This window comes from Danio rerio, chromosome 23 (genome assembly GCF_049306965.1).
Source record: "Danio rerio strain Tuebingen ecotype United States chromosome 23, GRCz12tu, whole genome shotgun sequence".
Lineage (NCBI taxonomy): Eukaryota > Metazoa > Chordata > Actinopteri > Cypriniformes > Danionidae > Danio > Danio rerio.
In genome coordinates, this window is record NC_133198.1 from 4,638,944 (window position 1) to 4,655,500 (window position 16,557).

General features: G+C 38.9%; 2 protein-coding genes across 11 annotated transcripts in view; both read left to right on the forward strand.

The window, feature by feature from the left end:
- Positions 1 to 16,557, forward strand: part of zgc:113278 — an 852,580-nt gene that overhangs the window by 413,374 nt on the left and 422,649 nt on the right. The gene's annotated exons all lie outside the window — the stretch shown is intronic.
- The window catches only part of iqsec1a (IQ motif and Sec7 domain ArfGEF 1a), a 127,511-nt gene that overhangs the window by 79,038 nt on the left and 31,916 nt on the right, over positions 1 to 16,557 (forward strand). For 7 of the 9 annotated variants that reach the window (NM_001386594.1, NM_001386595.1, XM_073937936.1 and 4 more), the window contains 3 exons: positions 9,034 to 9,313; positions 11,836 to 12,986; positions 15,516 to 15,677. In NM_001386594.1, coding sequence (NP_001373523.1) covers positions 9,034 to 9,313; positions 11,836 to 12,986; positions 15,516 to 15,677 — 1,593 coding nt within the window. Of the gene's footprint in view, positions 1 to 4,764; positions 5,074 to 9,033; positions 9,314 to 11,835; positions 12,987 to 15,515; positions 15,678 to 16,557 lie in introns of those variants that run through there. The other 2 variants (XM_073937935.1, XM_073937938.1) reach the window with 2 other exon arrangements.

Below are 16,557 nucleotides of genomic sequence, written 5' to 3' on the forward strand. Positions count from 1 at the left end.
TTGGGTTTAGAGTTTGGTGCCACGCCTTCTTTTCAAAATTTCACATTTTCATATGAATTTGTATGAATTAGCCATTAAACTGACCAAACATCAAATCGTTACGTTTCTTTCTGAGTTTAGGCTGCAACTCCAAGTACTGAATATAGTTTATAAGGCCAAACTATGATGTATTATTTGATGTTGTCCAGCTGTCATTGTTTAATCTGATGTCATCTTTAGTAAAACTGCAAGTTGGCCATACGGTCTGCGTTGCCTTGGAGGCACATATGGAAATCCACTTGAGATGACCAGCATTCTCAGACACACACACACACACACACACACACGGCTGAAGTCTGCTAATGATTAATGTGATGGTCTCCCGAAGATTTTTCCTGCCTCTTTTCTCATCTACCTTTTTTCTCCTGGAATGCAGGAATCCCCCTGCTATTTGTCAAACACCCAGTGGGGATTATTTGACAGAGGCCACATCGCACACACACACACACACATTTATGTACTTCCAGGCAGTGGCCAAACTCATAAAGTCAGAGTCAACAGACACTCTCACGTTCAACAAATGATCTTTAACCTTCATTTGCAGATGTAGATGTATCCAGTGGATTACAGAGCTGATTAAATAATAATAGATCTGTCTATTTCTCCAGCTAATTTCGATTTTTTTCCAACTGCTTACACACATTTTCAAATCAATGTCAAAACCTCTGGTCAGGTTGGTCTTAGCTGGTCTTAGCTGGTTTTAGCTGGTCAAGCTAGTCTTGGCTGGTTTTAGCTGGTCTTAGCTGGTCTAGCTTGGTTTAAGAGGGGTTTTGGCCACTTTTTAGCTGGTCATAGTTGGTCAGGTTGGTCTTAGCTGGTTTTAGCTGGTCAAGCTGGTCTTTGCTGGTTTTAGCTGGTCAGGCTGGTTTTAGAGGAGTTTTGGCTACTTTTTAGCTGGTCTTAGTCGGTCAGGTTGGTCTTAGCTGGTTTTAGCTGGTCAGGCTGGTCTCAGCTGGTCCTAGCTGGTCTTAGTTGGTCAGGCTGGTTTTAGAGTAGTTTTGGCTACTTATAGCTGGTCTTAGTCGGTCAGGTTGGTCTTAGCTGGTTTTAGCTGGTCAAGCTGGTCTTAGCTGGTTTTAGCTGGTCAGGCCGGTTTAAGAGGAGTTGGCTACTTTTTAGCTGGTCTTAGTTGGTCAGGTTGGTCTTAGCTGGTTTTAGCTGGTCAGGCTGGTTTTAGAGGAGTTTTAGCCACTTTTTAGCTGGTCTTAGTTGGTCAGGTTGGTCTTTGCTGGTTTTAGCAGGTCAAGCTGGTTTTAGCTGTTCAGGCTGGTTTTAGAGGAGTTTTGGCTACTTTTTAGCTGGTATTAGTTGGTCAGGTTGGTCTTAGCTGGTTTTAGCTGGTCGGGCTGGTCTTAGCTGGTCCTAGCTGGGTTTAGCTTGTCAGGCTGGTTTTAGAGGAGTTTTTGACCACTTTTTAGCTGGTCTTAGTTGGTCAGGTTGGTCTTAGCAGGTTTTAGCTGGTCAAGCTGGTCCTAGCTGGTTTTAGCTGGTCAGGCTGGTTTAAGAATGGTTTTGGCCACTTTTTAGCTGGTCTTAGTTGGTCAGGTTGGTCTTAGCTGGTTTTAACTAGTCAGCCTGGTCTTAGCTGGTCAGGCTGGTTTTAGAGGAGTTTTTTCTACTTTTTAGCTAGTCTTAGTTGGTCAGGTTGGTCTTAGCTGGTAAAGCTGGTCTTAGATGTTTTTAGCTGGTCAGGCTGGTTTTAGAGGGGTTGCAAAAATAACTAGTAAAATATGCACTGTCATCATGGCAAAGATAGCTATTAGCTATTTAAAGATTAGCTATTAAAAGAATTGTTTAAAATGTGTTGAGAAAATCTTAGCAAATATTTGCAAAATAATACAAATTTCACAGATGTTTGTGCCTTCAGCTGTATGTGAGGTTAGTTTGGGTTTTGCTGGTATCATACCGGAATCCAAAAGATAATGAACGCTGATCCACCAACACACCAACATCTCAAGTAGGTCACAATGTGCAAAATGCATTCATGCTGGTTCACTAACACTTCCACTTTCCATGATGGAAACAAGGGCCAGCATCCCATTCTGTTGAATATCCCTGCAAAATCCATAGCAAAGACTAGCAAAAACTGCAGCCATATGTTAGTTTTATGGTAAAATAACTACAGAAATCAACTAAATGGACCCTAAAAATGCTGCATCATTACCCTGTTAAAGTCATCTCTATGTTCACATGTTAGAGTTGATCAGTAAATGCACGCTGTTGTGTTGTGGCGTGGTTGTGCTCTGGCATTTGTTTTTGAACACTAGGTAGGCTTGCCACCCATGAGAGAGGAGCGCATGTCAGTGTTTGCCAGGACAGATGGCGCATGAGACCGTACAGATATTACGCAAGAAGTGTGAATTTCTCTGTTTTAACAGCACATCTCCATGACTGCATGTACTCTAGTCCTGGTCACTGAGATCTTCAACCTGTAATTGTTTTTAATATGCCGACATGCATCTGCATAGAATTAAATCATGGGAGTACTGACTGCACTGTATAGGGAGTAATGAAAAGGGCTGTTTATTCTGTATTTAGCTTTTCGCTTGTACGGTGGCTCTTAACTGTCAAAACAACTCTCAAAGTGCCTTTTTGGATGCAAATTTTTTATTATGGATGAAAGTTTCGAGGTCAGTGTGTCAATACGATTCATACAACTTAAGGTGGAATTTATTTGTTAACATGTAAAAATCACAGGCGAACATTATGGATTCAGTGTGCAATAACTTTAAATCCAACCCCATTGAAACCTTTTATGTTTTATGAATGTTTACTACACCAACCCTAAACTCAACCTCACAGTAACCTGTTGTGTTTTAATAAAGTCTACACCTACCCCAACCCTGAACTTAACTTCATAGTAATCGGTTGGGTTTTATGAATGTCTACAACACCAACCCTAAACCCAACCTCACAGCAGCCGGTTGTGTTTTAATAATGTCTTCTATACCAACCCTAAACCCAACCTCACAGTAATCGGTTGTGCTTTATGAATGTCTATTACACCAACCCTAAACCCAACCTCACGGTAACGTATTGTGTTTTAATAATATCTACTATACCAAACCTAAACCCAACCTCACAGTAATCGGTTGTGCTTTATGAATGTCTATTACACCAACCCTAAACCCAACCTCATGGTAACGTATTGTGTTTTAATAATATCTACTATACCAAACCTAAACCCAACCTCACAGTAACCGGTTGTCGTTTATAAATAGCACCTACTATACCAACCCTAAACCCAACTTCACAGTAACCTGTTGTGTTTTATTAATGTCTACATCTACCCCAACCCTAAACACAACCTAACAGTAATCTATTGTGTTTTATTAACGTCTACTACACGTAGACCATTCCTAAACACAACTTCAAAGTAACCTGTGTTTTAATAACATTGACATCTACTCCACACCTAAACCCGACATCACAGTAACCTGTTGTGTTTTATTCATGTCTACTACACCAACACTAAACCCAACCTCAAAGTAAGCGGTTGTGTTTTATTAATGTCTACACCAACCCCAACCCTAAAACCAACCTCACAACAACCTGTCGTGTTTTAATAATGTCTACTACTCCAACCCTAAACCCAACCTCACAATAACCTGTTGTGTTTTAATAATGTCTACAACACCAACCCTAAACCCAACCTTACAACAACCTATCGTGTTTAATAATGTCTACTACACCAACCCTAAACCCAACCTTACAACAACCTGTTGTGTTTTAATAATGTCTACTACACCAACCCTAAACCCAACCTCACAACAACCTGTCGTGTTTTAATAATGTCTACTACTCCAACCCTAAACCCAACCTCACAATAACCTGTCGTGTTTAATAATGTCTACAACACCAACCCTAAACCCAACCTCACAACAACCTGTCGTGTTTAATAATGTCTACTACACCAACCCTAAACCCAACCTCACAATAACCTGTTGTGTTTTAATAATGTCTACTACTCCAACCCTAAACCCAACCTCACAATAACCTGTCGTGTTTAATAATGTCTACTACACCAACCCTAAACCCAACCTCACAACAACCTGTCGTGTTTAATAATGTCTACTACACCAACCCTAAACCCAACCTCACAACAACCTGTTGTGTTTTAATAATGTCTACTACTCCAACCCTAAACCCAACCTCACAACAACCTGTCGTGTTTTAATAATGTCTACTACCCCAACCCTAAAACCAACCTAACAGCAACCTGTTCTGTTTTATTAACGTCTACACCAACCCTTAACCCAACTTCACAACAACCTGTTGTGTTTTATTAACGTGTACACCTACCCCAAGCCTAAGCAAAACCTCACAGTAACTATACACCAACCCTAATCCCAACCAACATGTGGTGTAAGTACCTACCAGTACTCTACCAAAATCTGACAGAGGCAGTACCCCCACTCCGTGTCTCTGGGCATCATCATAGGATGTCCAAATCAACCTGACAACCCTTCAACTGTTATATTTCTCCCATTCCTCTTCATCCCACTGTCCCCTTACCACACCTTTTCATCCCTACATCCACTCAAAAAACATTGCTTCTAAATGTAGCGTAGTCCTTGCTAGGGAATAGTGTCTATTTGGATTAGTCAGCCTACAGCATAATGTATACAGTACTTGACAATAGTATTGCTTAAGTAAACTGTAATTCACCTAATTGCATAAAAGGTGTGCTTAGTTTACATTTGAGGCCAGCCTCTCCTGCTGTTTACAGTTGTTTGTACAGTGCTGCATGTGACTGGAGGCATGAGCTCAAAACCCTGAGGAGGAAGTTGTTGGAGGAAGTTTCTTTTCTGCATGATTTTAGCTTATCTGTTTTGATGCGAGCGAGTCGATGAGTGCACGGTGAACGTGATGGGGTAGTTTGTAAATGATTGGTTTCGTCAGCGCAGACTTTGGCTGTGTGCTGTAACCTGAACTGCCCTTTGAACTCGTGATGGCAGATAAGCAGAAGAAATGGGGCTTCTTTGGAAGGAGATCTTTCTTTGGACAACACTCACGCCAGACTGCTTCGAGTTAGTGAGTAGTGTTCACGTAAATATGGAAGCTGTGAGCTTTAACTGAGATGAAAGTAAACGCCGAATGCATGGCTCTTTCACAACATGCAGTGTATCCTGTTATTGAGTTTGTCTGTTGGAGATCATCTAGCCATTTTTTAACTTGATCATTTCAGCACATTCATTTTAGTTGCTAAAGGAGTTTGGTCAGCTGATGTAGATTTAATTATTAATAGTCCTATATGATTATTCATGTTGATGTATGATATATACAGTAGTTTTGATGAGGAAAATATATAAAGATTTCACCAAAATTGCTTATGTTTAGCTGTGAGAATAACTCAATGCCAGTTTGCAGAGAGTTTTTGAGTTAATGGGTAATTGGTTGCTTATATGAACCAAATCCAAATTGACGGTATTCAGACAGAAGTATGCCTATGGATGGTCTGTCCAGTACTTAGTTAAGCTAGTTTGAGATATTATTCAGGTAGTAACTGGGATTCTGTTCATAGAAAGCACGGCTAGTGGCATATTTTATTTGACTTTTTATATGTTGGCTTTTTCATGATTTTGTTTGCTTGTCTTGAAAATAAGGTTGTTCATCCCAACTCGATTTCAAATAAACATAATAAACCTTTTTTTTGTCAAAATTCTGTTTGACTTACAATCAAAACCTTTCTAAAATGTTCAATTCAGTATATATATATATATATATATATATAAATATATATATATATATATATATATATATATATATATATACATATATATTATATATATAATATATATACTATATATATATATATATATATATATATATATATATATATATATATATATATATATATATATATATATATATTATATATATATATATATATATATATATATATATATATAATATATATATATATATATATATATATATATATATATATATATATATATATATATAATATATATATATATATATATATATATATATATTTTTTTTTTTTTTTTTTTTTTTTTTTTCACAATGTGTGTTTAAATAAAAGAGACGTGCAAAATTTGCAGAGCAGTGGGGCACAAGGGCCGGGAGGGGACCCGCCTAACCCTAACCTAACCCTAATCCACAAAGTGGTAATAATTGTTGAACATTAATCAGGATCTTAAATCCTTAAAAGTTTTTAATATTTAGATTTTAAAATAAATGTATAAACTTTTGTAAAGCTATACTTTGTATTTGTATCTGCGTCAAATTACAAAAAAAAACAAAAAAAAAAAAAAACGACCACTTATGCAAGATGTTTCTAATGCAATAGGACAGTACATCTAAATGTTTTCCTTTCTTCTGGCTACTGCTGTCAGTCTCACACATTTTGTTTTTCATTTTCTGAAAGTCTTGATAATGATGTTGTTGGGTTTTTCTATTATTATTTGAGCATATAGGACAGCAAAACGTTTATTTGTTGTACTCTCCTATTTAATGCAAGTTTAGCCAACTATAGCAACTTCCGCTGTTGAGAAAACCTGATGAAAAGCTGATTGAGAAATGCAGATGTAGACCAACCAAGTCAGAAACATGCTCAGGAAACAAGCCATAGCGATATTTGAAAACCTTTGAAAACACTATACTGAATTCTGTAACTAATTGTTAACCAGTATAATGAAATTAATACCGGAGTAAAAGCCTATCAGCTGAGTTCTGAACCAGAGAGAGCAGATACAATGTGCTGCAATAATGCAGACTAGAAGAAATGTAGACATAAATAAACAACTATCTCCAAATCATTGATAAAGAGGAAAGACTTAGCAATAAATCCGATATTTAAAAAATTGAAACATAACATAGCAAATTATTTACAAGATTTAAAATAGATCTCCGATGTTACTAGAATGTGTATGTGAAGTTTCAGCTCAAAATTTACCCTACAAATAATGTTTTACTCTCCTTTGAATCTGCCCCTTTTAAGCTTTAACCTTAACTGTAGTGTTTGGGTTACTGTCACTTTAAATTTAAATGAGATTGTGCTCTTTTTTTAAAGGTGGAGCTACAAATGCTTACGTGTCAGAATAGTGGCAGATTCAAAAACAAGATTAACATCCTATGCTAATGAGGGACAGTGGGCGGGGCTTTCCCCCTCTGATCACACATAAAAAAGGGAGAGTCAAAGTCTTTCTTCAGACTCTTTTTATCAAATTTATACATTTTTGGAGATTACTTCCTCTATCTTTATCAAACTACAACTCCCCCAGAACTCTTTGCACTCATCAGCCCCTGCCGCAGCTGACAATAATCCTGACACTCACACGCAGACACAGCTGTAGCTCATCTTGGGGGATTATTTATTATATAAGATTTATATGTACCCCTCGCTTTCACAGACACTTGGCTGAGTCTTGTTTCTCCCACAAACATTACAAAGAATTTTTCCCTGTTTGTCTTGCCTTGTTTTGATTCGTGTCTTGTTTACTGTTTTGATTCTTTGCCACCTAGCCTGACCCTTCACCTGCATTTTGACTACGTTTATTGCATTATCTTTACGCTGCTGTTTTGCCCCTGTTTTTGACCATTGCCTGCATGACTTCTCTTTAAGAGTTAGAAGCTGGTTGTATTCACAGATTGTTGCCACACAATTGTTTTTAAACTCATTCTAAGCACGATTTTTGCTGTAGGTTTTAAAAATCTGTTTAAATGAAGCGGGTGTTCATTAATGCTGATGATACAAAAGGCATCTTTTTAAACAATGTGGTTTGGGAAATATTGCAAAGCGATATTATTTAGTTTCTATTAGGGTTGTGCCGATAGATGATGCAATCGTCCATCGTCGATGGCTAACAAACTTCACGATGAAGAGCCAGCATCACAATCCATCGCCCCTCCCCACATTTAAATTCAAATATAACTTATTATTTGCACGTCATCTTAATAGCAATAATGGTCTTTCATGAGCTTTGGTAAATGTTACATATAGCTGCCGCTTGCACGGTTAACAGCATCGTGAGGGTAAAATGAAGAATTATACAGCACCTATCACGCTTAAAATGTGTAGATTCAGTGGCAAACGCTATTACCTGCAAACAGACTTAACAGTGAATGGCTTTAGTCATTTTTATAGCGGACTTGAAGCCACCGGAAGTCTTAACATTCAAAATGAATGAATGGATGTTTTACAATGTACTCTTAAATAGCTGGTTGGTAAATATTGCAATACCTAATTTAATAATGAAAAAAATCATCATTAAAAAAGTACAAAAATACAGTCATTAAGTTCATTATACATGTGCATTTAAGTCAAGAATACAGGATTTTTAGCTGTAGTTATAAACTGCTTACTAATGTCTGTTAATGTAGATTAACAAATAACAAAATACCAAAAGCTTCAAAAACTGTGAGTCAGATCAAGTTTACTTTAAAAATGTGTATTATACAGTTGAAGTCAGAATTATTAGCCCCCTTCGAATTTTTTCTTCTTTTTTAAATGCTTTCCAAATGATGTTTAACAGAGCGAGGAAATTTTCACAGTATGTCTGATAATATTTTTTCTTCTGGATAAAGTCTTATTTGTTTAATTTTGGCTAGAATAAAAATTGTTTTTCATTTTTTTAAACTCCATTTTAGGGACAAAATTATTAGCCCCTTTAGGCTATATTTTTCTCGATAATCTACAGAACAAACCATCGTTATACAATAACTTGCCTAATTACTCTAACCTTAACCTAATTAGCCTAGTTAAGCCTTTAAATGTCACTTTAAGCTGTATAGAAGTGTCTTGAAAAATATCCAGTCTAATATTATTTACTATCATCATGGCAAAAATCAAATAAATCAGTTATTATAAATGAGTTATTAAAACTATTATGTTTAGAAATGTGTTGAAAAAATCTTCTCTCCGTTAAACAGAAATTGAGGAAAAAATAAATAGTGGGCGAATAATTCAGGGGGGCTAATAATTCTGACTTCAACTGTATATATGTCTTATGTTTCTGTCTTGTTTAGTGTGGAAGGGACTGTTGAAAGCAGTGAGCCTGGCCCTTCCGTGGACACCAGCATAGGATATGGCCGTGGGCCGGTCACTCACAGTTCTTCCTTGAGTCCGGACCAGTCCGAAGGATCTTTGTACAGCCACAGCATCCAAAGCGGCCCGCAGCGCCCTCAACGGCCCAAACTACAACACTCTCAGTCCATCCTGCGCAAGCAAGCAGAAGAAGAGGCCATCAAGCGCTCTCGCTCCCTCTCTGAAAGCTATGAGCTATCTACAGACCTTCAGGACAAGAAGGTACAGTGCCATGACTGATGTTTTAACTACACTATTGTGCATTAACTGTAGTACACTTTAAAGGGTCACGAAACACCAAAACACATTTTTTTGAGATCTTGACAGTCGTATATGTGTCCCACACTGCTAAAAACACTATTAAGACACCTATATTTCACTAAAAAGTGAACATTGGTTGTTTTTGCGTTATTTCAAGCAAATTCGTTCTTTCGGTTTGAAACAAATTTTTGAAGCTGCGTCACGACCATGAGATCTTAGCGAGTATTCCAGCATGTAGACTGGACGTCTGTACCTGGGAGTGCCAATTGCCGTCACTGAGTGTGCTGCATTCATTCATGAGTAAGACTTGGTTCAAACCAATCAGCGCGCTCTATTGTGTAAGTGGTGCAACTTCATTAATATGGATGATAGCTTCGAAGACAAGAACAAGAATTGTTTGGAGTTACGGGTCGTCAGTGTTGCTTTTATAATTTGCTGCAGTGAAGGTTTTGTTTTCATTTTCTCGCTATGAGAGCGCAGCTGGACTCGCGTGTGGATTATAGTGCACGCGGCGCGCGACAGAAATATGTGTCTAAGGAACATTGTTTACCCGAGAGCTTTTCTCATCTGGAAATTGTGAAGTCCGGATTTTGCCTCTTGTCTCCTTTTAATAAAGACACAGCTCCAGTTGGTGTTGATTGTCCTGTCTCTACAGATTTGGTAAGTGAGCAATCAGAGGTATTTGTTTGTTTATTCAGAGGCAAAGCTAGTTTGTATCGTCAGCAGTACTCTTTCAGTGTTTACAGACGGACCTTAGTCAAATGATTTCTAAGTTACTAAAGTTTACCGTGCGGTAATATCTCTACAATATTATGGACTGAAAAATCTGCCGTAAATGCTGCTCTCTGAGTGTAAACATGTTAGCACCACAATAAAACATACCGTTGTGTAGAATTTTCGCCGCATTTTGTGACAGAAATAGCACACGGCTTTCTGATGCTACCTCCCGAGTGCATCTAAGTTACAGAGAAATGCGGAGGTTTTTTTTTCTCTCATTCGCAGTGAGGAATCAAACATTGCATGAAAAATGCACGCTTCCAGCAACCCCTCCAATCAAATATCTCATTTGTCACGAGGGGCATGAATGAAATTCCTGAATGAAAGACTGCCAAACTGCAGTTAAAGTACGCCATTAAATAATTTGGCAAATAATTCGATTACTGATGTCCTTGTTAGCACAGTCACTGTCTTTCACCTCTGCGTCTGTGTGTTTGTTTTGCCTCTGTGAAAATCAGTGCGTACCCAAACCGACACTCCCATTTTTATGGTAATTTTCACAGACCTTCCTTCTTTCCCTCCTCCGACACTCCCCCAAACAAAGCTAGACACGCCCACTTTCCTAACTTTTTCCAAAGTAGAGGTGTGAAAAAACCCCGCTGAAACAAGTTTCATGGCCCTTAGCAGTTTTACGTATTTTGTGATTAATGTTTTATGAGTTTTATGAAGATTTAGAAGTTCAAAAATCAGCAGAGTAGAGGTCAACAACCCATAATGCATTTCACAACCGTAAATAAATGAAAAAAAACTCCATTGAAAATCACAAAATGTGAAATTTTTTTAATAGATTCAAAGTCTTGTTTGTTTTAATTCGGCTAGAATAAAAGCAGTTTTGAATTTTTTAAAAAACATTTTAAGGTCAAAATTATTAACCCCTTTAAGCGATATAATTTTTTGATAGTCTACAGAACAAACCATCGTTATACAATAACTTTAAATTAATTAAGGTTAATTACCCTAAACTGCCTAGTTAACCTAATTAAACTAGTTAAGATTTTAAATGTCACTTTATCCTGTATAGAAGTGTCTTGAAAATATCTAGTCAAATATTATTTACTGTCATCATGCCAAAGATAAAATAAATCAGTTATTAGAAATGAGTTATTAAAATTATTATGTTTAGAAAAATTTTGAAAAAAAATCTTCTCTCCGATAAACAGAAATTGGGGAAAAAATAAACAGGGGGGTCAATAATTCTGACTTTAACTATATATATATATATAGTCAGAATTATTAGCCCTCCATTGAATTTTTCTTTTTTTATATATATTTCCAAAAGTATGTTTAACAGTTTACTAGAGCAAGGAAATTTTCAAAGTATGTCTGATAATATTTTTTCTTTTAAAGAAATTTGTTTTCTTTAAAATATGTGATTTGTCAGGTTTTTATTTTTAATAATTTTGCAATAATTTAAAAAAACTCTTTTTTCACATTGTCATTATGTGGTAATGTCTGTAGAATTTTGAGGAAATAAATGAATTTAATCCATTTTGGAACAAGGCTGTAATAAAAAATGTGGAAAAAGTGAAGCGCTATCAATACCGAAAATATAATTAAATATAATTAAATAATTAGACTTTCTAGGGGCATCCAAATATAATCTATGGGAAACACTGAGCAGTATTAATATGTGTTGTATCTCCAAATAAACCCTAATTGCTTTTTCATAACGCTGCCTAAATCATATCATTTTTGTTTTTTTCAAGGTGGAAATGCTTGAGCGGAAATATGGAGGCCGTTTCATAACCCGCCATGCTGCGCGCACCATCCAGACAGCTTTCCGGCATTACCAGATGAACAAGAACTTTGAGCGCCTCAGGAGTTCGATGTCCGAGAACCGCATGTCCCGCAGGATCCTGTTGTCCAACATGAGGATGCAGTTTTCCTTCGAGGCACCTGAGAAGGTCCACAGCTCCTTCTTTGAGGGCAGACAGATGTCTCTCATGGAGGAGAGCAGCCATATAGGAGCAATGGTGCAACCTGGAGAGAAGGTTCCTGTTATCCTGGAGGCTCCAGAAACTCAAAATGACTTGACAGACACAATAACGGAGCTAGAGGACACTTTCTCAAAGCAGGTAAAGTCGCTGGCTGAGTCAATCGACGATGCACTGAACTGCCGCAGTCTACACAAAGAGGAGATCCAGCCTGAGCAGACGGTTTGTGAGCTGCAGCAGAAACGGGAGCTTCCTCAGCCTGATGAGCACCACAGGCTGGACGAGATCTGTGATGTGACTCTGTTCATCGATGAGGAGGAGCTCTCTCCTTTGGTACAGCCATCCAGCGCAGAATCTGATCAGCACACTCAGTCCGTCAGCGCCTCACAGGAGTATTGGTCCATGGATGCTAACATGGACACAAGTGCCAGGAGCACTCCATCCCTCGATTACCAGAGTCCAAAGCTTTGTGTGGACTTGCCCGTGCTGACAATCGAGCCTCCCAGCGACAGCTCGGCAGATGCGAGTGATCGTTCGGAGCAGGGTTTGGTCCAGACTCAAAACGTTCCCAAACAGACCACAGCAGCACCACGGGCCAATCCCAAACACGGACTCCCTGCCAGAGTTCCCTCTCTTTCTGGTGAGGAAGAGCCACTGAGACACCGGCAGGTGGTGAGTCATCTGGCCACCAATGGCAGCCGGCAGAGCAAGTCAGAATCTGACTTTTCCGATGGAGACAATGACAGCATCAACAGCAACTCGAACTCTATTGACACAATCAACTCTGAGTCCTCTTCCAGTCAGCAGAACCTCAGCAAACAGACCTACCACAAAGACACTCGCAACAGCTGGGACTCTCCGGCCTCCAGCAGCGACATCATGCGCAAGAGACAATACCGCATTGGTCTCAACCTCTTTAACAAGTATGTTTTTGGTGAATGAATCTAATGCGCATTTTATTATCCAAGACTTGACTTATGTTTGAGATGCATATTATTTCTATATTGAATAGACCAGGGGTCACCAACCCTGTTTCTGGAGAGCTAGCTTCCTGCAGAATTCAGTCCCAACCCTGATCAAACACACCTGAACCAATTAATAGTACCTAAAGCAGCAAGTGATAATTAAAAACAGGTGTGTTTGGTCAGGGTTGCAACTGAAATGTGCAGGAAGCTAGCTCTCCAGGAACAGGGTTGGTGACCCCTGGAATGGACTGAGCTCATGCCTATTCTTGAGTCATTATTATTGTCATTTTAAGTATTATGTGTAGTAGCACTATGATTAAAAGTGGAAAGAAACAGGTCTATGACCTCAATTGTTAAATAGCGATGAAGACAATTCACTTTTTAATTTCGAATTACCACAAAAAATATGTAATTATAGCATAGCCAATTTATAAAAGGTGCTATGTGTAAGTTCCTAGTCATAGTGCTTCACTTTTCCATATTTTTTAATGTTACAACCTTATTCCAAAATTGATTCAATTCATTTAAATTCTACACACAATACCCAGCCATTTTCAGATCTCTCCAGAGATGTTCAATAGGATTTAGATCTGGGGTCTGGCTGGGCCACTCACCGAGTTGTTGTGAAGCCACTCCATTGATATTTTGGCGGTGTGCTTTCGGTCATTGTCCTTCTGGAAGATGAACAGTTGCCCTAGTCCAGGGATGGGCAAACTTGATCCTCGAGGGCCGGTGTCCCTGCAGAGTTTTGTTCCAACACTAGTCAAACACACCTGACTAAACTAATCAGTGTCTTCAAGATCACTAGAAATCTATAAGCAGGTGTGTTTGATTAGAGTTGGAGCTAAACTGTGCAGGACACCGGCCCTCCAGGACTGAGTTTGCCCACCCCTGCCCTAGTCTGAGGTCAGGAGCACTTTGAAGCAGGTTTTCATTCAGGATGTCTCTGTGCATTGCTGCATTCATCTTTCTCTCCATCCTGACTACTCTTCCAGTTCCTGCTGCTAAAAAACATCCCCACAGCATGATGCCAACACCACCATGCTTCACTGTAGGGATGCTATTAGCCTGGTGATGAGCGCTGCCTGCGTTTCTCCAAACGTAACACCTCACATTCACTCCAAAGAGTTCAATTTTAGTCTCATCAGAGCAGACAGTTTAGTTTATTATGGGCTGAGAGTCCTTTAGGCAAATTCCAGATGGCGAGGGGCTTCCGTCTGGCCACTCTACCATACAGGCCTGATTGGTGGATTGCTGCACAGATGGTTGTCCTTCTCCACAGAAAAACGCTGGAGGCAGACAGAGTGACCATCGGGTTATTGATCACCTCCTTGACTAAGGCCCTTCTTCCCTGATCACTCAGCTTTGATGGTTGGCCAACTCTAGGAAGAGTCCTGGTGGTTCCAAACATCTTCCACTTACGGATGATGGAAGCCGCTGTGCTCACTGGAACTTTCAGAGCAGCAGAATTTTTTCTGTAACCTTCCCCAGCCTTGTGCCTTGAGACAATCCTCTCTGTAAGATTTACAGTCAATTCCTTTATCTTCATGCTTGGTTTGTGCTTTGACATGCACCGTCAACCCTGGGATCGTATATAGACAGGTGTATGCCTTTTCAGATCATGTCCAATTAACTGAATTGACCACAGGTGAACTCCAATAAGGCTGCTGAAACATCTCAAGAATGATCAGTGGAAACAGAATGTACCTGAGCTCAATTTATAGCTTCACAGCAAAGGCTGTGAACACTGATGTACATGTGGTTTTTCAGGTTTTTTATTTTTAATAAATTTGCAACAATTTCAAAAAAAAAATGTTTCCCATTGTCATAATGGGGGATTGTGTGTAGAATTTTAAGGAAATACATGAATTTAGTCCATTTTGGAATAAGACTGTAACGTAAAAAAGTGAAGCACTATGAATACTTTCCGGATGTACTGTAAGAAACATGGTAAGTGAACATAATTATTTCTCTTAAATACAATGCTAATGTCAGTTATTGAGTCAAATTTTTTAGTGTTTTTAATCAATGCCTACCAAACAATACAAATATTACAAATGTAAACATTAGCTGAGCTTATTGTAGTGTAAGGCTCGATTATCAGCCATGCTCGCTCATGTTGGTGTCATCAATCTGGCAACCTGCATGTGCATCGAATTATCAGGGTAAAAAAAAAACTCTCCAATGTTTTGAATTTGGACTGCAATACCTAGTGCAACCACTAGTTGTTAATCCTACATACTGATCTGCACCTTTAATCGTAAACCAAAGCCAAAAATGTAACTGTAGTCAGCAAGTGTTGCTGCATTTTTGCATGTTGTCAAAAGTGTTTGGTTATGCCAGTTCTAATATTATTTATGAAATCTCATTCGTTTCTTTTAGAAGTAACAAAAAAAATAATGAATGAACATTTTTTTTTAAATGTAGGTGATATTTTTGAGCCAACAAAACATAATGGTGACCTAATCTAGAATAATCTACTTCCAGAAAGCCAGAGAAGGGCATTCAGTACCTGACAGAGAGGGGCTTCATTCCCGACACGCCTGTGGGTGTGGCTCACTTCCTGCTCCAGCGGAAAGGCTTGAGTCGACAAATGATTGGGGAATTTCTCGGGAACAGACAGAAACAGTTCAACAGGGATGTTTTGGAGTGAGTATTTACATTTTTTCCTATATTGTTTTTATTTTTACTTTGAAAGAACTACATGATGTCGTAGCTCTTAATCTCCACAAATAAAGTACTCCCACGTGTGGTATTACGTTATAACAGGTGCAAATAATAGGCACAGATCCAGTGTTTTGTACACTCTCAAGAAAAATCTAAACAGTTAGCAAAATGATTTTTTTTTTAATGGAAAATGAACAGTAATAATTCCTTACATTAATAATTCCTTACATTTATATAGCGCTTTTCTGGGCACTCAAAGCGCTTTGCACAATGGGGGGGAATCTCCTCATCCACCACCAGTGTGCAGCATCCACCTGGATGACGCGACGGCAGCCATTTTGCGCCAGACCGCACACCACACACCAGCTGATTGGTGGAGAGGAGACAGTGATGAAGCTAATTGGAACATGGGGATGGTTAGGAGGCCATGATGGACAAGGGGCAGTGGGCAGATTTGGCCAGGATGCCGAGGTTAAACCCCTACTCTTTTCAAAGGACATCCTGGGATTTTTAACGACCACAGAGAGTCAGAACCTCGGTTTAACATCTCATCCGAAAGACGGCGCTCACTGAGCAGTATAGCGTCCCCGTCACTATACTGGGGCATTTGGACCCACACAGACCGCAGGTTGGGCGCCCCCTGCTGGCCTCACTAACAGCACTTATTAGTAATGAAAACTAAAGACTGATTTATACTTTTGCATCATGCGCACACATATGCTCCTGCGCAGCCTTCACGGCGTTGCATAGAACTCACCGTGGCTGACGCAGACACTGACGCACCTCTTAAAAATTTAACATGTAGCGCAGATAGGTTGGCTTGGTAGCACTGACGAGTGTGGGTGGGGCTAAGAGCCACGTA